General features: G+C 42.9%; 1 protein-coding gene across 2 annotated transcripts in view; it reads right to left on the bottom strand.

Moving 5' to 3' along the window:
* ANAPC1 (anaphase promoting complex subunit 1) overlaps positions 1-27,064 on the bottom strand; it is a 146,610-nt gene extending 119,546 nt beyond the window's left edge. For both annotated transcript variants that reach the window (XM_040351087.1, XM_040351088.1), the window contains exons 1-9: positions 26,876-27,064; positions 23,187-23,423; positions 19,570-19,731; positions 18,441-18,492; positions 16,730-16,830; positions 15,629-15,711; positions 13,345-13,418; positions 7,130-7,275; positions 4,450-4,676 (exon numbers count right to left, since the gene is read on the bottom strand). In XM_040351087.1, the coding sequence (XP_040207021.1) occupies positions 4,450-4,676; positions 7,130-7,275; positions 13,345-13,418; positions 15,629-15,711; positions 16,730-16,830; positions 18,441-18,492; positions 19,570-19,731; positions 23,187-23,399 (1,058 nt within the window). In that variant the 5' untranslated portion in view covers positions 23,400-23,423; positions 26,876-27,064. The remainder of the gene's footprint in view (positions 1-4,449; positions 4,677-7,129; positions 7,276-13,344; positions 13,419-15,628; positions 15,712-16,729; positions 16,831-18,440; positions 18,493-19,569; positions 19,732-23,186; positions 23,424-26,875) is intronic.
* Between the last annotated feature and the right edge of the window lie 90 nt (positions 27,065-27,154).

Here is a 27,154-nt window from a genome sequence, read left to right as displayed (position 1 = left end):
AATTTTTCTGCCTGCTGGGCCGGAATAAGTTTAAGCATCTGCTTAAATTGATCCGATAATGCTTGAGCGACCCCAATCGCAGCCACAGCTGGCTGTACTACTGCCCCTGCAGTAGTGAAGGAGTTCTTAAGTAGTGCTTCCAAGCGCTTATCAACTGGATCCTTGAACACCTGTATGTTTTCTACAGGGCATGTTAACGATCTGTTAACACATGAGATGGCTGCGTCCACTGCAGGAGTAGCCCATCTTTTGGAAAATTTTTCTTCCATAGGATATAGGACAGAGAACCTTTTAGGTGGTAAGAAGATCTTATCTGGCTTGTTCCAATCTTGGAACAAAATTCCCTCTAATAGAGGATGGATCGGAAACACAGCATTGCTTTGAGGCGCCCTCAGTGAGCCCAAAGCTGAAACCGTCGATACCTGGAGATCTGGTACTGGCAAGTTGAATGTCCTATGGACCAAGTCCGACAATCCTTGAATCCACCAGCTCTCCCTCAGGGAGACTGCCCCAGACTCCTCTGTATCCGGGTCTTCGATCCCTGAACCTACTTGGTCCGTGTCCAAGAGGTCGTCCAATTCCCCTGAGGAAAGGACCTCCTCTTCTGAGGGTCCGCGCTCGGGCGACGGAGATCTATTCCGCTTACTGCCCCGCATAGCTGCGGATATCTTTTTTTTTTTTTTTTTTTTTTTTTTTTCCCCCATGCTTTTCTCATCTCTTTTAAAGAGGTGAGTAATACCTCCTCCGTGACCATCTTAGGGCTGGACTGACCCGCGTCAGCTCCAGCCCCAGATCCCGATGGCCCCAAGGCTCCCTGTAGGGAAAACAGCGGCATACCATGGTACAATACCGAGGTACACCTGCTACCTATTGGTATTTGGAACTATAAAAGTTAATTGTCCAAACACCTGTTTGGGGGATAAAAAAATGCTTCCTCTCCCCTAGATGACTTTTTTTTTTTTTTTTTCCGTTTTTGTTTCAAATCCAGGAAAGAAAAAACATTCTGTCCCCCTGAGTAGTATTGCAAAGAAAAACTATGAGATGGAAAAGAAACAGCCTATTTCTAGGCTTGACAAAACAGTCCTCTGAAGACTGCAATATCCTTTCTGGCCACTGTGTGTCCTCGGCGCCCCGTGCTGCCACTCTGGTCTATGTCCTCAGTTCCAAAGTATTGATGGAACAAACAAGGAAGGGCCGCCCCTTCCTTTAAGCCACTGACCCGCCCTTCCCCCCCAGCAACCTCAAACAGGAAATGCCCCTCCTGACAGGGGGAGGGGAGGGGGGGGGGATTTTGGGAGGAAGGGACCTCTCTGTTCCAGCAAACTGCGGCCTGCAGCCTGGAACCATGAGGAGGCCAGCGTTTTGCCTGCTTGCAGGCTCTGAGGAGGAAGACTGAATGGAGCATCGCCTGGAGGCCTGCAGGTAAGCAAAGCTCTCTGACACACACATATATTTTTATATAACACAGGCCCCACTCAATGCTTTTCCAACACTACAAGGGAGGTCACATCTTATGGGGAATAATACATAGAGAGCCATCCTATCTTTATGATATGTGACTAGTTTGCCAGATGCAGTGCATAACTTTAGGCATGTCCCCTGTGACCCCCCAGAAAAAAACCTGCTAAGAACCAAGTTCCGCAAGTTTTCCCCTCACTTACCTGCTCCATGCCGCAGGACTTTGCCAAGCAAGAGGCCCAATCTTCCCCCATCTCCGTGGGGATGTCTAGACCTTCAGGCCCTGGGTTCCTATGAAGGATCCACTGTCCTGGGCCCATATAGCACCCTGGCAACAGAAAACTTTAGGTACCCAAAGGTTTCTAAGTTCTGGGCCCAGGGTCCAGCTCTCTAAAAAGAAAAGCATTATGGGCTATACCCCAAGGGTTTGGGGTCCGGTTACTGACCACTTTAGCGCTGAGGCTTTTTTGGACAGAACCGGTAGCTCACCTAATCCCAAGGATGCGGAGGCAAGCTAAACCATGACTAACACCTAAGACACTGGCGTAAAAACTGAGGTACTCCTCCTGTGGGAGGGGGTTATATAGGGAGGGGCATTTCCTGTTTGAGATTGCCAGTGTCTACACCTGAAGGTACTCCATATAACCCATATAGTAATGAATGCCGCTCTGTGTCCCGTGATGTACGATAAAGAAATATATATATATATATATATATATATATATATATATATATATATATATATATATATATATATATATATATATATATATATATATGTGTGTGTGTGTGTGTGTGTTTGGGGGTTCTAATTAATTTTCTAGCAAAAAATACTGATATATATTTTTTAATATACTTATATATATATATATATATACACACACACACACATACATACATATATATATATATATATATGCAAAGACTCAGGAGAAAAATGGCGGTCGTTGCAATATTTTGTGCCATGCGGTATTTGCGCAGTGGTCTTTCAAACGAAATTTGTTTGGACAAAATACACTTCACTGATTAAAAAAAAACTCCAAAGTAAATTTAGCCCAATTTTTTTGTATATTGTGAAAGATGATGTTACGCCGAGTAAATAGATACCTAACATGTTATGGTTTAAAATTGCACACACTTGTGGAATGGTGATAAACTACAGTACTTAAAATTCTCCATAGGCGACGCTTTAAAAAAATTAGCGGTTGGTTACCAGTTTAGAGTTACAGAGGTGGTCTTTTGCTAGAATTATTGCTCTTGCTCTAATGATCGTGGCAATACATTACATGTGTGATTTGAAGTGGTTAAAGAAGAATTCCAGGTATGGATATTTACTACATAGTTACATTGATCCAGCTTGAACCAATGTAACTATGTATATACCATAGCTGGTAATCACTGCAGAAGACAGTGTTACTCTAGTGATCTATACTTGATTCTGGGTTCCGCACTAAGAAGCTGCCCTGCTGTGAAAACAGGAGGTTGGCCATTCAGCACAGGCACTATTCAGAGAATGATTTGCATGTTCTGAAAGAATGCAAAATGTTCTTGTTTGGATAAGGTGGGCTGGTGATGTCAGGCGTTCTATCTCGTCCAATCTGAGAATGTTTTTCAATAACTGAGAAAATGCAAAGCATTCTCTGAATGGCACCAGTGCCGAGCACCCGACCACTGGAATTCAGAATGTAGAGGGTGAGCCGAGTAGCAGTGTCTACTTCAGGGATTTCCAGATTCTAGGGGCATGAGTTGGATAAGATATATGCAGTGTTACATTGCTACAAGCTGGACCGATGTAGCCATGTATAAAATATGCATAACTATATTTCGTCTTTAAAGGCTATAAATCTCAGACTTAAATCACTGGTTTCTGACGCTTGTTTGTATTTTAACAAGGCTGGGGAAAAATATGAATGAGGAGGCACTTGTTCTAAACAGCCAGGTAAAATAATGCAATAAGTACATTCTGGTGTGCTTCGTGGGTAAAGAAAATTTCATGATAACCCATAACATGACATGCTGAAACAATCAAAAACCACCAGTATAAAAACATATTTTAACCTCCCTGGCGGTATGATTCTTTCAGAAAAAACATGCTGAAAGCGGTACCATTATTTGCAAGGAAATTTGGCGTTTTATATTGTAGGTCTGTAATTTTTAGGAATAACTCACTTAAATCTGACCAAACCAGAGTTTAATAGGCATCCCGGGTATGACATTTTTTTAAAAACAAAATTATAAATTATAATATAATAAATAATTATAAATAATTATAACAAATAATAATATAATTATAATAAAAATTATTCAATAATGTAATCAAATTAAAATCACTGACATTTTCTCAGTTGCAGAATTGTCGCTGTCATTATTTTTTTTTTTATGACGAATTTCCCCACAAATCGCTATCGCACAATTCTGCAAGTGATTATAATTTATTATCGCTGTTTTTTAGCTGATCTAAAACCATTTTTGACATAAAGGGACACTTTTGGTTGCTATGGACAATCTACAGTTTGCAGGGAGAAAGAAACGTTTTTATTATATAAAATGACATGCAGGGCACTGGGCAGACCACTAGGGACAAGGGGGGTGTGTTTTTTTTACATACAGTACTGTAATCTATAAGATTACAGTATACTGTATGTAAAGTGTTTGTTTACTTTTTTGAATTTGGCGCCGTTCTCCGTCCCCGTGCGTCGTAACGTCGCAGGGAACGGAGATCGGCGTTACACAGAGGCACTGTGTGAATCGAGCGAGGTCGCGCTCGCTCACACAGCGCGGTGGCATCGCTGGATCCAGGGACAAGGTAAGTAAACAGCGCCTGTGGATCTAGCGAGGCAAGCCCGAGTCTGACTCGGGGTTACCGCTCGCAGCAGGAAAATCTAACCCCGAGTCAGACTCGGGAACACCGCCAGGCAGGTTAACTCCCCCCCCCCCCCTGCATAAACAAAACAAAAAAAAGCAATGTAATGTACTATTCTGATTCTTTACCTCAGAGCAGCCATGTTGGAAATAGAAGGAGAATGGGAACGAGAATGGATGCTGGGGGAGGACACCGAACGGCTTTGACTGTGGATTGAAGAATAGTTCTGAAAAGGTGAACCTGTTGGAGAATCTCCTTTAGAAACACTGTGCAGGTGAGCTGTCAGAGAGCTGTTCATTATTCCATGTTGTGGAGTGCCCAGTTGATCTGGATATTTTAAGACCGCATTCTGTTCCTGTATAACAACAACACACAGTGATCCAGTTGCTACTGTAACACGTCCAAAACTTCAAACTGATATGCTTAACACATAAATATGAAATGTTGTAAAATGAAAAACATGCTGCGCCATCTCTTATCTTAAAGTTCTACTAAACAATTCATCCAGTGGGCATTATAACACTGTTCAGCAGCTTGTCACACATGCCTTTAGCCGACAATCAAAAGTTTAATGTAGAACTAAAAGGGAAAACTTTTTTTTTCAATTTTGGAAAGAATAAGGGAGGATTATAACCCCGGTCACATTGTTTTTTTTTTTTGCCATCTGTGTTCCATTAACCTCTTCCCCACCGAGCCATAGTAAAATGACGTCGGTGGGGACCTCTCGTCCTTCAGACTGGACATCATATGACGTCCTGGCTTTTCCGGCTGCTAGGGGGCGCGCGCACGCCCCTGCCGCATTGCTCGGGACCCGGTGCACGTGCCCGGCGGCCGTGATGTCCACCGGGCACCCGCGATTACCCGCAATCACGGCAGGACCATGGATCTGTGGTCGTAAACACACAGATCCATGTCCTGTCAGCGGTGAGGAGACAGATGTGTGTTCCCAGTACAGAGGAACACACATCGATCTCCTCCCCTTGTGAGTCCCCTCCCCCCTAACAGTTAGAACACACTTTAGGGAACATACAGTATTTAACCCCTTCAGCGCCCCCTAGTGTTAACCCCTTCTCTGCCAGTCACATTTACACAGTAATCAGTGCAGTTTTATAGCTGTGTGAATGGACCCAAAAATGTGTCAAAAGTGTCCGCCGCAATGTCACGGTCACAATAAAAAAAAAAAAAAAAACGCAGATCCCCGCCATTACTAGTAAAAAAATAAAAAACGCCATAATTCTATTTCCTATTTTGTAGACGCTAGAACTTTTGCGCAAACCGATCAAATACACTTATTGCGGTTTTTTTTTTTTTACCAAAAATATGTAGAAGAATACGTATCGTAGACCGATACGTATTCTTCTACATATTTTTGGAAAAAAAAAAAACCCACAAAACTGAGGGAAAAAAAAAGTTTTTTTTAAAAAAAATATGATATTTATTAAATCAAAAAGTAAAAGATATTGTGTTTTTTTCAAAATTGTCGCTCTTCTATTGTTTATAGCGCAAAAAATAAAAACCGCAGAGGTGATCGAATACCACCAAAAGAAAGCTCTATTTGTGGGAAAAAAAGGGTGTCAATTTTGTTTGGGAGCCACGTCGCACGACCACGCAATTGTCATTCAAAGTGCGACAGCACTGAAAACTAAAAATTGGTCTGGGCAGGAAGGGGGTGAAAATGCCCTGTATGGAAGTGGTTAAGGAGATTTCCCTTCACCTCCTGTCCCATAGTAGAACAGGCAGTAAGAAAAAATCCCTCCAAAGTGAGGGAAATCCTGGTTGTCATCAGAACTACTGTCCCCAATAATCCCTCAAGAAATATAAAACTCTACCTACTAATACATCTATTTGATGCAGCAAGAGTGACACTAAGCAAATATAGGACCTCACCTTATTGTTACATAACCAAAATGACATTTTCAGGAAGACCTCGTTCCACTGGATGGACCATTACAGCCCATTACTACTGAATGCCACATAAAGAAACCCGGGACCCTGCCTCCTTTTCTCAAAAAACAACGTATACGAAGTCATACGTTGGTCAACTGTTTACCCAATTAAAAAGGTTGATAAGTGTTATGATCAATCTCGGTGTCAAGACGAGCCAATCACTCTGTTCAGCCTCTGGGAGTGAAGAAAATACTCAGTATTTACAAGTATAAAAAAGGTACACTAACTACCCTTCATCTCTTCTGACAACACTGGTGATTGGCTCATCGCTGTCACATAGGGGCGAGGAGAGTCATCAACCTTGTGCAGGCTCAGGCTAGAACAACTTTACATTTATACAGGGCTTTCTGTCTGCAGAGGAGCAGCGGGGGACGAAATGTACTGTCAGTACTGTACTGCCAGGAAACTGCAGGGCCATTCAGAAAACGCAGTTCAAATTGCGCAGTGGGAATCAGGCTGTGAAACAGCAGAATTTCACAGCCGGCTTCCCACATCCAAGATAGCGGTGCTGGGGACCCGAAAATCGGTTAAGAACAGGCCTGGGTGAAGACAGCGCCGGATCCCTGGGCTAGTGAGTGTTTCTTAAAAAAGACAGCAGCTACAGTTTGCTGGCTTTTAATTTATTTTTTTCTTCCGACTCAGTCAGTTGTGTTCACAATCAAACTTCAGATAATCTGCTATATAAACAGGCATTTTTAACAAAGCACTTAAAGACAACAATTTTCAAACATTTTTTAAAGATGACGGAAATGTTAGAAACTCTGCATTATTATAATATATATATATATATATATATATATATATATATATATTATATCAAATTAATATGCATTCATATACACTCAATTTTTGTCTCCTTACTTCTGATTTGACTTTACGCAGGGCCCATACTGTATGTGTACCCTGCACTGTATCATAGGTCATCACAATGGATGGGTCAGCATTGGAGAAAACAATCCTTAGTGTGTTATCAGAAACATACTGCACACGAGAGCTGGCAAATATACCTGTAATAAAGGTAAAAGTTAAAAGGTATTTTCTAGTATCTGCAACGGTTGTAAAATACATGCAAGAGGTCAGCTTAATAAAATTCTATTAAATTTTTGCTACCAAAAAAAAAAAAAAAACTATTTGCAGTTTGCATTTATGTATGAACATGCAATCCCTGGAGACAGTTGCTGAACTGAACGTTTGCTCCCTCTAGTGCAGTGGTTCTCATCCTTTCTAGTGCCGTGACCCCTTGGATATATCAGTTTGTAAATGGATAGAAAACTGGCTGAAAGACAGAATTCAGAGAGTCGTGGTTAATGATTCTTACTCTGAATGGTCCAAGGTTATCAGTGGTGTACCCCAAGGTTCAGTGCTGGGACCCTTACTTTTCAATATATTTATAAATGATATTGGGTCTGAGATCAAAAGTAACATTTCTGTCTTTGCAGATGACACCAAGCTATGCAGTGGAATAACAATTTACAAGCCGACCTCAATGCTCTGTCTAATTGGGCGACTAAGTGGCAGATGAGGTTTAATGTAGATAAATGTAAAGTTATGCACTTGGGGGCTAAGAATATGCATGCATCATACATGCTAGGGGGAGTACAACTGGGGGGATCTGTAGTGGAGAAGGATCTGGGGGTTTTAGTTGATCATAAGCTCAATAATGGCATGCAATGCCAAGCTGCGGTTTCCAAAGCGAGCAAAGTCCTTTCTTGTATTAAGAGAGGTATGGACTCCAGAGACAGAGATATCATTTTGCCCCTGTACAAATCATTAGTAAGACCTCATCTGGAATATGCAGTTCAGTTTTGGGCACCAGTTCTCAAAAAGGATATCGGAGAACTGGAGAAAGTGCAGAGAAGGGCAACCAAACTGATAAGAGGCATGGAGGAGCTCAGCTATGAGGAAAGATTAGAAGAACTAAATGTATTCACTCTTGAGAAGAGGAGAATAAGGGGGGATATGATCAACATGTACAAATATATAAGGGGTCCATATAGTGAACTTGGTTTTGAGTTATTCACTTTACGGTCAACACTGAGGACAAGGGGGCACTCTTTACGTCTAGAGGAAAAGAGATTTCACCTCCAAATACGGAAAGGTTTTTTCACAGTAAGAGCTGTGAATGTAAATGTGGAACAGACTCCCTCCAGAGGTGGTTCTGGCCAGCTCAGTAGATTGCTTTAAGAAAGGCCTGGATTCTTTCCTAAATGTACAGAATATAACTGAGTACTAAGATTTGTAGGTAAAGTTGATCCAGGGTAAATCCGATTGCCTCTCGGGGGATCAGGAAGGAATTTTTTCCCCTGCTGTAGCAAATTGGATCATGCTCTGCTGGGGTTTTTTGCCTTCCTCTGGATCAACTGTGGGTATGGAGTTGGGTGTATAGGATTTTACTGTGTTTTTTATTTTGTTTTTTAATTTTTTGTGGTTGAACTGGATGGACTTGTGTCTTTTTTCAACCTGACTAACTATGTAACTATGTAACTATAACATATCTCAAGTTGTGGGGGCCCTTAACAGTAAAATTTTCATAGCTTGGGTATTCCGCACCCAAGGCAAGACAAGGAGATTGCACCCCTGACCCACGGACATTTAGCGCTCCCCAAGTCCATTCCACTCGTACAGTATTAAAACCCCTTATGGTACATTTTAGGATGGACCACTCTTTGTTCTAATTTCTTTCCCTTGTATTTCTATTCTAATCCCCCCCCCCCTCCCATTCATCTCTCTAGCCTTCTTTCTTGTTCTCTTATTCTTTCCCTTTTTCTTTGATCCTCCCCCTCTTTTCCTCTCCCTTCAATTTATTCTCCTCTTATTCCTTCTCTAATGCCGCGTACACACAACCGTTTTTTTGGGCTGAAAAAAATTACGTTTTTTTTTTACTGTCATTAAAAAACGATTGTGTGTGGGCTCCAGAGCATTGTTCACAATGTAAAAAATGGCCATTAAAAATTTAGAACATGCTCTAATTTTTCACTACGTTTCTAACGTTGTAAAAAATGGTCGTGTGTAGGCTTTAACGACGTGAAAAAACTGTGCATGCTCAGAAGCAAGTTATGAGACGGGAGCGCTTGTTCTGGTAAAACTAGCGTTCGTAACGGAGTAAGCACATTCATCACACTGTAACAGTCTTTTACTCGTCTTTTACTAACACAAAATCAGCTAAAGCAGCCCCAAGGGTGGCGTCATCCGAATGGAACTTCCCCTTTATAGTGCCGTCGTACGTGTTGTACGTCACCAAGGCTTTGCTAGAGCATTTTTTTTTCCACAAATGTGTGTAGGCAAGGCCGTTTTAACGACCAGGTTGAAAAAAAAATCGTTTTTTCTAGACCATTAAAAATGTCATTTTTTACAACCCCAAAAACGGTCGCGTGTACGCGCCATTAGTTCTTGGTGGGGGGAAATGCGATGAATGGCAGTGCTGGATGGGGGGGAGTTATGATCAGCCAACATAGGTGCTCTTGATCAGGGTCACCTGCTGATCTGAGAACTGTAGTGGGGACTTTTAATGGCAACTCTAATCACAGGTAGTGTTACTCATTGCGTCTCCGGCTTAACTGTGTCTCCAGCTCTGTGGTGTCTCGTAGCAGTGACACCTATGCCGAAATCAGGAGATTTAACAGATGGAAAGATGAAAAATGACTGAAGTTCCACTTTCACTACTTTAAGATCCACAGTGCCATTATAAGGATTTGTTAAAACACAACAGGATTGCAAATGGAAGGGAAAGGCACTAAATGAACACCTGCACAACAAACTGCTGAGTGGAGAGAGCTGACAGGGGGGTCATAGCAATAAATCTAATGGTTACAATGCGCAATACCACATTGTCTCCTTTTTGCTCTTTTTCTGTTTTATATAACTATTTTATGCCATGCACAAATAAAAGAGCTGAAAAAATTATTTAGACATATAAAGAAGATGGGTGTTTAAAATGTTCTGGCCTATGTGTCAAAATATTCCAGGTATGCCATGTTGTTTGTTATTTTCTTGAAAAATGTGTACAATTTACTGATCATGCTAATGTACCATGAGCTATAGGTGCAATCTCAATTTTAGAAGGGGTTGCCTGAGACCTTAAAATTATTTCATGTGTTGCTTATAGGTAAAAAGCTTGTAAAAGGCTGATTTAGGAAATATTATAGATAGTTAAACACAGAAATGGCAAAACTTTTAACAGCCAACACGTTACAACACCATATATGGTGTAAATTTATATTCAGGGGCAGTAATATTAGGATTGTTGGTTTACCTGTAAATCCTTTTCTTGGAGTACATCACAGGACACAGGCTACATCAATGGCTGCATTGTGCTGTAAAAGCTCAGTTTATGCTGGCTGAAGGTCTACCCCAAGCAAAAGCCCAATTTATGGGCAATTCCACAAGCAGAACCCAAGCCCCCCCTCCCCCTCATTCTCACTTACCTTGTATCCAATGTGGACTACCTATGCCTACATTACACCAGCAGCAGCCCACTCCAATAAATACTTGTAAAAGGGTTACTGCTGATCTGGGGAGAGGGATTACTACAGTGGTAACTGTCAGCTTGTGTTGTGAATGACAATGTGTTGGAAACAAACAAGCGCCACCTTCATAAAAAACATAAGCTCACAACACAAGCTGGCAGTTACTACTATCAGGCAACCGGGACCCATGCCGGAAGAGGGGCCCAGACCCATCCCGGGAGAGGAGCTAGAGTAGTAGCTTTTGTTGTGGCCTTGTATATATGAATGACGGTGCGGAGTCCTGGCAGAATTTGTGGTATATACTCATATGCACGCATATTTAGCTATAATCGTTTATCATTAAGACTATGTTTTATGTTTACTCTTGTAGCCCTGATGAAAGGGGCAGTGATGTTGTCCCAGAAATGTGTTAGCTTTGCCTTCCTGACTGTTAAAATTATCTTGGACTCTTTATAGGGTTTCGGTATGGTACTCCTTTTTGTATTTCTAAAACAAGACAAGATGATGTCTGCCTGTCCGAGCAGCACATGCTTCTTGTCCCATCCTGACGATTTATAGATGCCACCAGCGTGGCAGGTTGGCAACCGTCTCTAAAAACCTTCCACGTTATCGAAGAAGAAAACTTTTTCCCACATGCAGGAAGAGATCCAATTCTCCAGAGCCGACCTGGTCTTTGGATTCAAATTCATAAGCAGATCCAGAGACTGTAGACTCTTGTCTTATGCCTAGAGAATATTGTGTTGCAAATTGCTGGAGTAGAACTGGGCAAACAGAATCAAATTGAAGACAAAGACCATCTTACCCAGCACCCTCAAGCGGAACAGGATACAGGGAATCTGTAGAAACCTCAGGGACACCACCCGAGATTAAAGGGCAATGCTCAAAAAAAAGCATGCTCTCAAAAGGCAGAGACTCAATTTGATTCCTACAGAGAAGTTTAGGAGATCAGTATTTGAGTCTCAGGATTTTCCTCACATGGATGGCACTAATGCCCAGTGTAGCACTGGTGAATGGAATCCTCCAAGGCATCCACCTAGAAACTCAAGGCTCCCGTAAACCATTCCAGGTATTGTCCAATGACAGAATCTGATTCCCTGGAACAAAGCATACATTCTGTCCACACTTGACAGATTTCCACCACTTGCAAAGAGAAGGATGCCTTAGAGGGCTTCCAACATTTTTTATCGACAGCATCCTTAAAGCGGTGTAAAACCAAACAGATTTAGGTACACTAGCAAACTGAAGATGAACCCTAGTCAACACTTTATAAGCAGTTACAGCCAACAGTTTTTTTCCTTTTGGGATAAACATTTTACACGAATAACGATTTGATCAGTTTAAGTTCCCCTGTCAGTAGTAAATGGTTTGTATCAACCCTGTAACTGCTATATCTGCAGAACAACTTTTTTTATTGAAAAACATCAGACTTACTGGCCAAATCTTTAGGTGAAAAAAAAACGAAAAAAAAAAATGAATGCAGCCACCACATGTAAGAATCAATAAGTTGATTCCAGTAGAGGAATAACAACCCAGCTGAGAGGAGTGTTTGGCTGCAGCTTAGTTTAGTGGCTTAATGATCCCCATAACACTTGCAGGGAAATATCTTGGATTAGGGGACCCGTCGCTATGCTGTGAAGGGAGAGGTGTCTAGCTGCAGGAGTGCTTCCCACAGGAGAAGATGTCCGGAAAATCCAACACTGATGTGATTGCACTGCCAATGCGCACATGCCAGGTGGACCCGCCCTTAACCTCCATGGCCTCACACAGTGACAAAGACACGAGCCAGAAACAGTAAAAAAAAAAACACAAGACGCAGACAGGGAGTCATGCAGGTATCACCACCTAAAGCTTCCACTGCTAGTCCTCACTCTTTGAAGATATAGAAAAGGAGAAGCTGCACACCGATGACATCATTTGGCCCAGTCAATTTTCTATTCAGCCATAAAAGCAACACAGTCCATTCCTGGGAGGATGCCCTTCTCTGACATGTTTTACACTTACAGGATTAGGAAATGCAGGGACCAGCATGTAGGTAGGACAAGAAGAAGATTGTATGATCAAATCCAAGGCCACCTCTCCAATATACGGACAAACAAAAATACAAATGTAGCTAGACATTTTGTACAGCAACATGGGTCTGGTATAGACACTTTCAGAGTTCAGAGAAAGAGTGGATTGTCCATTACGGGAGGAGATCAGATTTCCTTGTGAGTAGACGAGAAGTGTTTAATTATTCATAATAAATCACATCCCATTCACAGATGCATCTAGGATTTTCCTGTATCCCTTCTTTCTTCCCCTCTCCCCCTCTCCCCATCGCTTTATTATCCATTCCCTGCACCTTAATAACAATTGTCTCCCTACCCGCACCCCCATATTTTCTTACTTCTCTCTCTCCCCCCACTATTCCTAACCTTTCTTCCTTCCTCCCTTTTCCCACCTCTCCTCCCTCTACTGTGTCCTGTGATACACAATGTACATTTGTTTCCATGAAATATAAGTGACAAACATTGTGTTACAATGTATTTATTGTTTAAAGAGTGTAGCGAAGTAGCTGTAGTGTGCTTTCCTATTTCTAAATGTATTTTTCTCCTAAATTTGTACACTTACCTCCTGATTTGCACACTAAAGGTGTAATTTCATCTAATGGATGCAGCATGCTAAACATAGTTGGCAAAGGTTCCCTAAGAAAGAAAACAATCCATTACAGAAGAACTCCAATAAACTAAACATTTAGTTATTTCTGGATCACAGGTGAACATTTTAAAATGGACCGGTCGGCCACAAAACACTTAAATCTAAGGGCACTTTCACACTGAGGCGCGGGGGCGTTTTAGAGGTGCTTTTCGGCCGCTAGCAGGGAGCATTTAACCCTCACTAGTGGCCCAATAAAGGTTTAAAAGTGACTGCAAAGCGCCGCTGCCATGACGCTTTGCAGGGGCTTCAGAGGCGCCGCCCATTGATTTTAATGGGCAGGGGTACTTTAGGAGTGGTGTATACACCGCTCCTAAAGCGCCTCAAAGATGCCACTTGCAGGACTTTTTTAAAGTCCCACAAGCGCACCGCTCCAGTGTGAAAGCCCTCAGGTTTTCACACTGGAGTGACAGGAGAGGCGTTTTGCAGGTGCTTTTTTTAGCACTATAGAGCCTGTAAATCGCCTCAGTGTGAAAGTAGCCTAAGTCATGCATAACAGCAGCAGGAATAATGAGGGAGCATGGAGAGGGAAGAGGAGATGTAAAGCATTAGGTGACACTACAGTAGTAGTTTTCACTAGTTAGAACAGTCTTCCAGGCTGTGATGGTTGTTTTAGCATAGATGGGGTTAAAAAATATATAGCCTTAAGAGCATGGAATACTAGAACTTGTAAAGCCTCTAGAGAACCTGCCTTCAACATAGTAGATGAATTTGTACGGTCGGGAGAAAACCACAAAGCAGCTGTAACTAATTGGATTGAATTATCTATGAGAATCTGGAAAAGTTAATCCCCCATGTGAAGAGGTTCTCATAAGTGTGGCTAATTTATATCTTGGAGGGTGGGAGCCCCATAGATAGGCAGAAAAAAATTGATTCAGGCAGGTACAAAAAAGGATTTTGGTATCCAAAAAGGGGAGTGATGAAAAAGGCAAGTATACTTGGGCAGTATTTTCATTTTCAGCAGATTAACTCTGCCTAATAGGGAAAGTGGCAGTGATTCCCATGCCCTCAGTTGGCAGAAAAAAAGTTTAATATTTGAAATGCACCTTGCAATGAGGGCCCAGCATCATTCAGAAACAATAATAAGTCATCTGCGTACAGGGCGACCCTCTCCTCCAACCAGCCGATGCGGAGGCCCTTGATATGTGGCGAAGCACAGTGTCTACCGGTTCAATTGTAATGGCAAATAAGGCCGGAGAAAAGAGGCAGTCCTGGCGAGAAAGTCGAGAGGCCACCACAAAACATGACCGCAGCGGTCGGAGTCCTATACAGTATATGAAGCCACTCTATAAAGCGAGGGAACCCCCATCCTCTTGAGTACCTTCCACAGAAAAGTCCACTCGACTGTTTCAAAGGCCTTCTCAATATCTAGAGAGGCCACCACTCTGGAGCCCTGATAAAAGTGTGGTGCATATATGTTGGTAAATAGTCTACGAAGATTGATATCTGTGGATTTGTTCATCATAAACCCAATTTGGTCAGGAGCAATTACTGTAGGGAGCAGTTTCTGCAGCCGTAGTATGAGAAGTTTGGTCAATATCTTCATATCATTATTTAACAAGGCAATGAGTCTGTAAGAGGCACACAAACTTAGATCCTTAGGGAGCTTAGAAATCAAAATGATATGAGTGTGGCACATAGAGGTAGGTAATGCACCCTCCACAAGACAATGGGAATATAGGGACGCCAATATTGGGGCCAGCATCATAGCAAGAGCCATATTTCTTAGTATCCAACTTCCTACAGGCAGAAAATAAACCTGGTGTGCCTGTTATGTTACTCAGTATACATTAAGAAAAAACAGTATTGTAAATGTTGTAGGTTAAAATAAAATAAAAAGGTACACCTGTTGTTTTAAGTGGTTGCTCGGTCATCTTTTAAAAAACTAAAAGCCAGCAGCTACAAAAACTGTAGCTGTTGACTTTTAATAAACAGACACTCACCTGTCCCAGGATCCAGCGTTGTCCTCACCCGGCTTTGGTCCCGGCATCAACATACTAACTGTGAATGAATGGTCCTGCAGTTTTCTGGGACCCGTGACATATCCTGGAAGCTGCAGGGGAAGGAGGGGGAAGCCAAATTTCCACCTTGGTCGCCGACCAGAAGTGGAAGATCCCTGGGTTGTATTGCATCAATAAATTTAGAAACAATTTAAATTAAATAGCTTTTTCTGCTGAGAACTATAATAAAAAACACTTACCTAGGAGGACTGTGTGGCACCTCATGAGAGTGGCTGTTACGTTCAAACAATAGCCCATATTTTGTTGGCCAGACAGTTGCAACCTAAGCAACATAGATTGAAATGATGAGAAATAACACAAGAGAAAGAATTAGAACAAAACAACTTTAAGGATGGTTTTGCTTTGCCAATGGCTCCTGCTGCTGTCAGCAAAGACAGAAAGAGCAGGGGGGAAAGGAGAGAGCCGCTACAGATGGGCACAGGGCTGGACTGAGATCGGGCTCAGGTAAGTATAGGGGGGGGAAGGTGATGGGTGATACACATACCAAAACATTTTTTTTCCTACAGGGAATGCATGAAGGTAAAAAATGTTACAGGCTTTACAACCACTTTAAGGCCTCATGCACACTGGACATTATAAAAACACCAGCATTAGCTGTAGAAAACTAGCTGTAGAATACGTTTTTCAGCATTTTTGCAGTAGCGTTTTTCAGCCGTAGCAGTTTTGTAGCAAAACCATACTCCCACATAAGCTTAGGACTCTAAAGCGCTAATAAACAATGAAACAATGAATAGCAGCGTTTTTTTGTGTTTTTCAGCTTTTATTAGAGTTCAAGCATTTTTACAGCTGAAAAACGCCTCTCACTAGTTCTGGGGGTTTTTCTAGCCAGAAAACCCCTGCCAAAAAACACTGATAACAGCCTATATGTGCAGTAACACATACAGTAGGATAACATTCTGGGGAGTTTACTGACTGCATGAAAAAAACATCTGAAGCTGAAAACAGCAGCTGTAAAAACGCCCAGTGTGCATGAGGTCTAAAAGTTATGTATTAAAAAAAAAAACATAATCAGGAGGGAGAAAAAACACATTTGGTACTGTACTAAACCCCAATTTACGTCTAGACTTTACCTGTACCACTCAGATATAAATATATATAACTGGCATTCTACAATTTGGTAATAAAAGCACCCATATTTCATTTCTGATGAGCCATTTTATGGTACCAAACTAGATAAAGAGTATTACAAATATTAACTGATAAAAGAAATTAGATTGGTTGCTATGATTTCCTGCGCATTACTGCTCTCATCAGACTACAAGAAATACAGTCCTCCTTACCTGAAAAGGCAAAGGCGCTATGTAATCTTTCCCTTCTGTGTTATGGACATTAATACAGGAGTTCTGCAGGATACAGATGCATTTCTCTACTTTATCTTGGCCTGAGAATAATAAAACATAATAAAACCAGGTATAATTAGACATAAGGATTTTGTTTTATTTTTGAGCAAGTCTGGAGTAAGAAAATATGGAGGCTACCATTGCTGACCTCTTTCTGAAAAGCACCGTTTTAATTCTCTGATTTAGGACAAGTAGAAAGGTCAGGTTTTGACCTTAGTCTCACTTATAATTTGCATCTTTATTAAAAGACAGTTACTCAGAAAATATTAAAGCCAGAGACAGCCAACATGCAATTGTAGAACACAATCATCAATCGCAGCCTTTGTTGTGCTGGTGAGACAGTAGTGTAGTGTGCAATGTATATATTCCATAGTCTATATAGATCCAGAATATCTCTAAAGACTGCTTCAGCATCGAAAGTCTTAAAAAAGGAAGTACGTTTTTTTCACCAGCAGAATCACTGTTCTTCTGTGCTTTAATAATCCTGTAAGCAAACAGTTCTGATTGATCCCGATCTTAAGGTATAGTGAAGACACGCACTACTGTAAACGTTTGCTGCAGCAACTGCACTTTACACGGCAGTGTTAATCACTCTCCTGCACATCCAAACCCTATAGAAGGGAGATTCAAAATAGGGCTTTGGAGCATACATAAAGTGAAAACTGTGACCAGCTCTCATTGAACACTGTAGATGCAGGCACATCTAGATGCAGGAACTGTGTCATACTCCCAACAGCTCAGCTACCTTTGTTTCTCCCTCCCAGCAATGAATCAACAGCCATCCAGCTTCATAGTATCTAATGTAAACATAGAGCGGGTGCTCTGGGAAGGGAGAGTAGACTGAGGGGAGCTGCTTAAAAAAATACTTCAGTGCTAAAGACTGCAGTAAACGCTGACAGGGCTTTTTAACCTTCCACTAAAGCCCCATACACACGGTCGGACGCAGTGCCGCCCATGAGTGCCCATCAGTGCCGCCTATGTGTGCCCATCAGTGCCGCCTATGTGTGCCCATCAGTGCCGCATACCAGCGCCGCCAATCAGTGCCACCTTATCTGTGCCCGTCAGTACTACCTCATCGATGTCCATCAGTGCCATCTCATCAGTGCCGCCATATCAGTGCCCGTAATTGAAAGAGAAAACTTACTTATTTACAAAAAAATTAACAGAAAAAAATAAAAACTTATTTTTTTTTCAAAATTTTCATATTTTTTTTAGTTTTTGCGCAAAAAAAACCCCGCAGAGGTGATCAAATACCACCAAAAGAAAGCTCTATTTGTGGGGAAAAAAGGACGCCAATTTTGTTTGGGTACAGTGTAGCATGACCGCGCAATTGCCATTCAAAGTGCGACAGTGCTGAAAGCTGAAAATTGGCCTGGGCGGGAAGGTGCATAAGTGCCCTGTATGGAAGTGGTTAAGGGAGCTATACCCAGAACAAGAAATCTTTTTCAAAAGACTACAAAGAAAAGAATAAACAAACACTCGACATGGTTCTAACTGGTTTCTTTTAATAACAGGGGACCAGTAGGATACCCATTAGGATCCATTACTTTTTAACCAGAAAGGAATAAAAAAATAAAGACAGATGTTTACTTCAAGTAATATTGACTGTTCTTTGAATTAGAATAAAACAATCCAAAAATAACTAGCTTACCTTCTGTATCTTCAGATTTATTGCCGAGTACAGTAAAGTCACACCACAGAGCCTGGAATTAAAGCAGCAGAGAAAGCTTTATTTGAAATATACCCAATAAGAATTGGCCAGACTGTTATAACTGGCTGTTAAGGAGTAACAGCAAGTATATATAGACTGCAAGGTAGTACATATAGACTGCAAGGTAGTACGTTACACAAGATGCAAGTGTATACCAACAGCCTGTAAAAAGTCACCACCTGTGCACCATATTTTACATCTCATGATGCAGTGCATGTGCATCTCTAAAGTTTCCTAAAAATACAGGTTTCATGGCGTGATGTGCAGGGCATGCCCTATGTCTAGCTTAGCAGGGAAGGCTTAATTTCCCGAGACCAAATGCCTAGGTTTAGGGGCTCCAGAGATGTGCAGGACAAGTTTTTATAAGAAAATATGTAGCGAGTCACTGACTCTAACCAAATATGGGGCTTCAGAACCAAGACTGCCTGATCTGGATGCTTGTTACCAGGCCATGAAGCCACACATGATAAGTATGATGAGATGACCTCATGTAACGTCTAAAAAAACCTTAGCAATGGTAACTCCTACATACTACCAAGGCAGGTAATATACCATCTAGGCTCCGATGGTATGCAAATATGCGGCCTCTCGGCAAGTGGGCCTTGGCGCAGAGAAGCTGCATATTTGTGTACCAATTTGCAGATACAGCTGTGCAGAGGTGACCGCCATAATTGTCACATGATCATAAACCTCACCCCGCCTCCCAGCATCTGAAACCCCTTAAAGGGCTGGGAGACGCCGGCGTAATATGTAAACCCAACATTTCATATTACTGATATGTGCCTGTTGTACCATGTACTGTGCTCGTAAGAAAAAGTATCCTGTTCTCTTTGTATTGTTTCCTTTATGAAAAATCCCTGATGTTCCTGCCAGTCCCTCTGCTTTCCTATTCAATTGTGACCACACTAGGCATGAGAGCACAGCGTGTTCGATTCTCTAGCTGTGCTGGGAACTCAATGTGCTCTCCTACAATGATCAGACTTGTCCTTATGACATTCAGTCTTGATAATAAATAGCCCCCGTGAGTATAAAGCATGTAGTTCCTATTAATACAGATACTTGGTTTTACCTGTACAACCGGGCTGTCGACGGTAAATGCTTTAAAGACTGATGATGCATTCGTTTTACTCCCTTTGCTCCAGATCACCATGTTCCCTGCCACATACAGCTCTTCATCATACTCCACATCTTCACCAGGGTCACCAACACCTTTCCTTAGCTGCCAACTTTCCTAAAAGGACATATTAAAAAAAAAAAAAAACTGAGGAATAGATAAATTCCACCGCGCCCTATTGTAAAATGTAAACCACAGTCCCATGACATTTTTCGGTCATTAACAAAGCACCTACACACAGAAAGGGTCAGTTCACACACAACGTACAATTGCCGGAGAGGAAAACTGCTGCGGTTTCCTCTCCGGCAGCCAGGGGTCAAGTCCCGGGGAAAAAAGTGTGGGAACTCTCCCACCAAAAAAAAAAAATGATACGCTCATATGCATCATTACTAAACTGCATGTTTTTTTTCGATCCACTATACTTTAGTAATCCTTTATGTTACTGGCAGCTTCCTGTATTTGGATTCATCGGGTAGCAAGTTCTTTCTAAATCCCGTGATAACTCGCGGCAGACCTCCACAATGTCTCCTGGGAACAATGACAAAAGCTCCCAGGAGACATTGCGGCATCGAGGAAGTGACGGAATACCCGCAAACTACCTGATGAATCCATATACAGGAAGCGGCCAGTAACAAAGGATTACTAAGGTTCGCCTGCCCCTGACAGTGACTCGAGCTGGGCATCGCCGCTTAGTGAAGGATCGATTCTGGCGGCTCGGCTGCTCTCAGCTGCTCTAGTCCTGCAAAGGGAACTGCGTTCCCGCTGTGAAAAAAGTGCAGGAACTCCGTTCCCACGCGTTCCCGCAGGACTTGAGCCCTGCCGGCAGCTACACGTTGTGGTTGCGGTAAGAAGTGGCGTGGTGTTCGACCCAGCGCACACACGGCTCCCTTTCTATTTATTTTTTTCTCACTTAACTTTGAAGTGCACAAACAATTGAAGATGATAAATAACCCCATCTACACCCACATTACCGTGGGCACTCACAGTGACACACCGAGTTTCCTTCCATCCAAGGACAGGCATGGCCATATGGTAACTTGTGATCTGTGGACAGACTATTGGACTTTTGGGATGGCAGTTCCCATGTAAGTTTGCTATTTTTGTTATCAATAAACTATTTTTTAATAACCAACTCATAGAGGCTGTTTATATTACTAAGACGGAGCTCCATTCTCTTCCACTGTCATGGAGTAATAGAGTCTAAGCACTTTATTCAACATATTGTTGCAGCTTTTACCCCTCTCCCTCCCAGGAGTTATTCCCAGCTGCTAAGACTTCTAAGTCGATGAACAACCAACCAACATAGGTTTCTCAGCAGGAGCCTGATCTTTTCTGTAATTTTTATCCATGTGACTTATTTTCAAATTTTCACAGAACTCAACCGATAACTCACTTTTCTGAAAATAAGAATATTTATTTTCATATATTAGATTTCTAAATTGATCCTAAAGTATGCTTTTTAAAGTGGGACCTAAACTGATGGATTGAACGGTTTTCCTAAACAGGTACATCCAAGGCATGCCACAAACTATAAGGGCTAGCTTACACTTGCTTCAAAACATGGCTTCGGACAGGCTTTGTTAAAGCTCTCTGAATGCCAGACAAAGCTCTTGTCACTAAATAAAATGGTTAGCTTACAGTCCTGTTTACACCTTGCTTTTGCTTGGTGCTTCAATGAGGCTTCGATGGGGCTTCAAGCAAGCTTTGTCATAGACTTCTATAGAGGCTTTGAAGCACCACTAAAGCTTCATGGGGTATCATTTTTAAAGCAAAGCAAAACAAAACAGGACTGTAAGCCAACCATTTTATTTAGTGACAGAAGCTTTGACTAGCGTTCAGAGAGCTTTAACCACTTAAGGACCGCCTCCTGCACATACACGTTGGCAGAATGGCACGGCTGGGCACATGTACGTACAGGTACGTCCTTTACATGTACCCAGCCGTGGGGCGCGCGCCTGCGACCCGGTCCGAAGCTCCGGGACCGCGGGACCCGATCGGCGCTGGCGTACCGCGATCGGTCCCCGGAGCTGATGAACGGGGAGAGCCGCGGCTGCATCGATTGTGTCATCCCTTTTATAGGGGGACACAATCGATGACGTCACTCCTACAGCCACACCCCCCTACAGTTGTAAACACACATTAGATGAAACATAACTCCTTCAGCGCCCCCTGTGGTTAACTCCCAAATTGCAACTGTCATTTCCACAGTAAACAATGCATTTTAAATGCATTTTTTGCTGTGAAAATGACAATGGTCCCAAAAATTTGTCAAAATTGTCCGAAGTATCCGCCATAATGTCGCAGTCACAAAAAAAAAAATCGCTGATCGCCGCCATTAGTAGTACATTTTTTTTTATAAAAATGCAATAAAACTATGCCCTATTTTGTAAACGCTATAAATTTTGCGCAAACCAACCGATAAACGCTTATTGCGATTTTTTTTACCAAAAATATGTAGAAGAATACGTATCGGCCTAAACTGAGGGAAAAAAAATGTTTTTAGATATTTTTGGGGGATATTTATTATAGCAAAAAGTAAAAAATATTGCATTTTTTTCAAAATTGTCGCTCTATTTTTGTTTATAGCGCAAAAAAAAAAACGCAGAGGTGATCAAATACCACCAAAAGAAAGCTCTATTTGTGGGAAAAAAACAATGCCAATTTTGTTTGGGAGCCACGTCGCACGACCGCGTAATTGTCAGTTAAAGCGACGCTGTGCCGAATCGCAAAAAGGGGCAAGGTCTTTTAACTGCATTTTGGTCCGGGTCTTAAGTGGTTAACAAAGCCTGTCCGAAGCCTTGTTTTGAAGCAAGTGGAAACTAGCCGTTAATGTCTGTTGAAGCCAAAGCAAGTGTTAGGCTGCATTCACATCTAGGCAGACAAAATCGCGGTGTTTTGTCCCGCGAATTGCGGCGACAAATAGCGGCGTTTTGTACCGCGATTTGCAGCGACAAAACGCCGCGATTGTCCGCCTAGATGTGCCCCTAGATTGTCCCACTATAGAGATGGTTCCCATCTCCTATGACGAACGCCGCCTGAAAAAAAAGGTCCGGGACTTTTTTTCAGGCGGCAGGCGGCAGGCGGCAGGCGTGGAGATGTGAACCATCTCCATAGAGGGCAATGTTAAATCATCCCTCTGGCGTCTCGGGGTGGCAGCGGCGTCACACTACAGGCGACAAAACGCCTAGGTGTGAATAGGCTATAAATGAGCCCTTACTTTTGCATGTGGTCTCAATCAAACTGTCAAGTCAAATGGCGGGTGTCATAACTGATCACATGTGCAGCACCATAGCAACTGCAGACCAAACAAAAGCTAAGATGGCAGCTTATGTGGCTGTAAATAATAGGAGAGCTTAGTTCCACTTTGACTCGCCACCGATTTTCCCCTCGGACAAGCTAGGTTTCAATTAGGACACAGTTATGTGGTTACCCACCACAAACATGTGCGTGCCCCTATTGGGGTCCAAATCGATAGTTTAAGAAACACTAAAGATCAAACCTAGTTTTAGCCACAGGGTATGAGAAGGGCAGCTCAGACCATGAAGTTCATACATATATCATTTCTAACTTACCTTGTGTTTTTCATGGATGGTCACCTCTCGAAGCGATCCCACCAAGCCTGCAGCCCCATCAGAGGACCAGAGCTCAGAGGCTGGCTGAAGCTGCCGGAGCTGGAGATTCAATGCATTGGGGTGGTGCTTGCTTTGTTCACGGCCAAAGGGAACAAACTCCTGCAAATCCCCTGCTGCAATCATTGTCTGCCTCTCTTCATAGATGTTCGACATGGATTCCAAATATCCACATTATTTCTGAAAAAGAAAAAAGTAGATCAAGTTTGGATGAGAACAATCCTTAAATGAAAGCCGTCAATTAATGCAAATAAAGGAAATCTCAAGAAATTTTCAATTAAACAGGTTACCGTATATTTTTATTTTGAGTGGGTAAAAAAACAAAAGTAGCAGTGTAAAGAAAAAAATTGTTCCTTTTCCATCTCTCCTGAGAAGTAAAAAGCCCCCACAGACCAGAAATTACAGTTGCCCGATCTGTTTCCACCTGCATTTCACACTTCTTTCTGGAGCCTATGGGCACTTATAGTCAACAAAACTATATAAGATACCATCGGCTGTGTAATTGTTGCTCGGTTCTGCCACTTGTGGCGAGTTAATAAAAAAGTAGAATATAATAAGCTGCCCTGAATGAATAATGAGGTCAAAATAAAATGACATATAAATGTTAACAGTGCATTGAACACAAGAAAGATTGTGAACCTTTTAAGTGACCTGATGTTGCAACAAATGCTAAAAACATAAAATTCATGGAAATTGCATAAATCAAAAATAGAGAGGCTGTAAAAACCCTCTGAGTGTCCAATCAACTCCAATAGATTGCTAAGGGAGTATTCCACAAGATATGAAGTTCAAAGTGACAATTCAAATGATTCCTCAACCCTATGTTCTGTAGTGACACAAAACCACGACACCCAAGAAGATGTGAGAGGGTATAATAGGAAAGATCCTCCACCAATGAAAACACTGCCGCTTACCAGCTTGCTAGATCTCTTCTTAGGGAGATCGCATATGCCTGTGGCTTATTCCCCAGCCCCGGGTCTTTGCTTGGATAGCAAGTTTTCCCCCAGAAACTCCACTCGAGGTGTTCTCAGTTTAAATGATATTCAATCATTCCCCATGTAGAGATAGAAAGGCTTCCATAGTGTAATTCTTTAATTACTTTAGTCCCGGACCATAGTAAAAAGACGGCCTCCAGGTGGCTCTATAAATACGGGAGGCCGTCTTTTTACGGCCTCGGGTCCTCCGGCCACTGGGGGGCTCACGCATGCCGGGGGCGGCATGCGCGCGCACGTCACCGCGATGCCGATGTGCGAGCCTGGCGGACGCAATATCCGCCAGGTGTCCGCGATAGGGAGTTTTAGAGCAGGGACGAGGAGCTCTGTGTGTAAACACAGAGCTCCACGTCCTGTCAGGGAGAGGAGACTGATGCTGTGTCCCTTGTACATAGGGACACAGCATTGGTCACCTTTCCCAGTCAGTTCCCTCCCCCCCACAGTAAGAATCACTCCCAGGTGCAGTCCTCCACTTACCTCATCCTTCCATTTTGCTTTTAAATGCCCTTATTTCTTCAGAGAAATCCTCACTTCCTGTTCTTCTGTCTGTAACTCCACACCACTCCCTGGTGTGGAGAAAGCCTCTTGAGGGGGTGAGCAGGAGAGTCAGGACGCTCTCTAATTTGCAGATAGAAAAAGGAGCTGTGTGTTAGTGGGCGTCCTGACTATCCTGCTCGCCCCCTCAAGAGGCTTTCTTCACACCAGGGAGAAAGCCTCGCATTGCGGTGGCATGGACGTGTGACGTCACTGATCGTGTGGAGTTACAGACAGAAGAACAGGAAGTGAGGATTTCTCTGAAGAAATAAGGACATTTAAAAGCAAAATGGAAGGATGAGGTAAGTGAAGGATGAAGTAAGTAAGAGGACTGCACTAAGGTAAAGGAAGCTATTTAGGGAATTTTTTTTTTTTTTACCTTTACAACCCCTTTAAAGTGGAGGTTCACCCGAAAAGTTAATTTTTAACATTAGATTGATGCTCATTTTGTGAAGGGGAATCGGGTATTTTTTTTTAAATCGAAGCCGTACTTACCGTTTTAGAGAGCGATCTTCTCTGCTGCTTCCGGGTATGGGCTGCGGGACTGGGCGTTCCTATTTGATTGACAGGCTTCCGACAGTCGCATATATCGCGTCACGATTTTCCGAAAGTAGCTGAACGTCGGTGCGCAATGTCCCGTATAGAGCCGCACCGACGTTCGGCTTCTTTCGGCTACTCGTGACGCGGATGTATGCGACCATCGGAAGCCTGTCAATCAAATAGGAACGCCCAGTCCCGAAGACCATACCCGGAAGCGGCGGAGAAGATCGCTCTCTAAAACGGTAAGTACTGCTTCGATTTAAAAAAAAAACTACCCGATTCCCCTTGACAAAATGAGCATTAATCTAATGTTAAAAAAAAAATTCGGGTGAACTCCCGCTTTAAAGTGTTACTAAACCTCATTTTTTTTATTTGTTTTTTACATTAAAATTACAAACATGTTATACTTAAGCCCTATTACTAGCCCCTAGTGCTATTCATATCTGTGCGACTTCAAAGTAGTCCCTGAACTACTTTGGTCCGACTTTGATGTGACTTGCGGTCCATAGCGCCGGTTCATATAGTGGCGACCTGTCAGCCTGACAACTCGCACCCCATACAGTACAATGAAAACGTTCTAATAGAAGCGACACAAGTTGCTCCGACTTAGAAATAGGTTCCTGTACTACTTTGGGGTGACTTCGGAGCGGCTTGCATTGACTTCTATTAAAGAAGTCGTTTGCAAGCCACGCTGTGCGGGGCGGCTTCGGACGTGGATGTCTTTGAAGCCGCTCCTGTGTGAATCGGCACTAAGACCTCAAGATTACACAGGCATTGCTTCAAGTCAGTCACAATCGCGTGACTTTCAGGGTGCACAAGTGTGAAATGCAGCTTACCTGCTCTGTGTAGTGGTTTTGCACAGAGCAGCCCAGATCCTCCTCTCTTCGGGTCACACGCCGGTGCTCCTGGCTCCTCCCAGGTCCCCCCACAGCAAGCAGCTTACTCTGGGGGGCTCCCGAGCCACGGCTCTGTGTGTCCATTCACACAAGGAGCTGTGGCTCGACCCTGCGCCCTCCATCTCCTGATTGGCTTTTTTTTTGTAGCCAGTGAGCCAATCAGGAGTGGAGTGCGAGTCCCTGGAGAGCCAAGGTTCTTGTGTACATTGCTGGATCGAGAAGAGGCACGGGTAAGTATTAGGGGGCTGCTGCACACAGGTTTTTTACCTTTATGCATAAAAGAGAAAGAACATTGTGCCTTTACAACCAAGTGTGCTCCTCTACAAGTGCCCCCATAGAAAGTCTCGCTGAGGGGGGCACTCAGGGTAGAGAGCACCAGAAGAGGAGGATCGGGTCTGCTCTGTGCAATACCATAGCACAGAGCAGGTAAGTATGACACGTTTGTTATTTTATTTTTACAATTACTTTAATCTGAAACATGTGGTGAGCCAATTATGAGGCTGGCAGTGTGATTGTGGCCTCCTCAGCAGCACCGGCCGCGGTGTCAGCAATGTACAGTGAGTAGGATGGTGGGTGCAGTGAGAATACACAGAGACCTCACATGACAGACTCAGAGGGAGTCCCTGCCTGCCAGCTGAGTGTATGAATGGCACGGCCGGGCCGCACACACCTGGTTATAAAGTAATCGTCCGCCCGTGCTCCCGGCGCTGCAGTGGGCTCAGCTTCCTCATACAGCACCCTGAGGAGAGATGACACGAGTCTGGAGTGCGCTGGACGGGCCGAAAATCAAGGAAAAGCGGTTCAAATGAAGGCGGCCATCTTGGGACTTCCCGTCAGACACTGCGCGGGAGATCCACCAATGTGATCACGTCAGTGGAAGTGTATGGGAGACATCTTGGTAGAGGCGGAAGTGATAACGTTACAATGTGATTTGCCAATAGGAAGAAAT

This window comes from Rana temporaria, chromosome 4, assembly GCF_905171775.1.
Source record: "Rana temporaria chromosome 4, aRanTem1.1, whole genome shotgun sequence".
In the NCBI taxonomy this organism is placed as follows: domain Eukaryota; kingdom Metazoa; phylum Chordata; class Amphibia; order Anura; family Ranidae; genus Rana; species Rana temporaria.
This window is presented reverse-complemented; position numbering and strand designations above follow the sequence as displayed.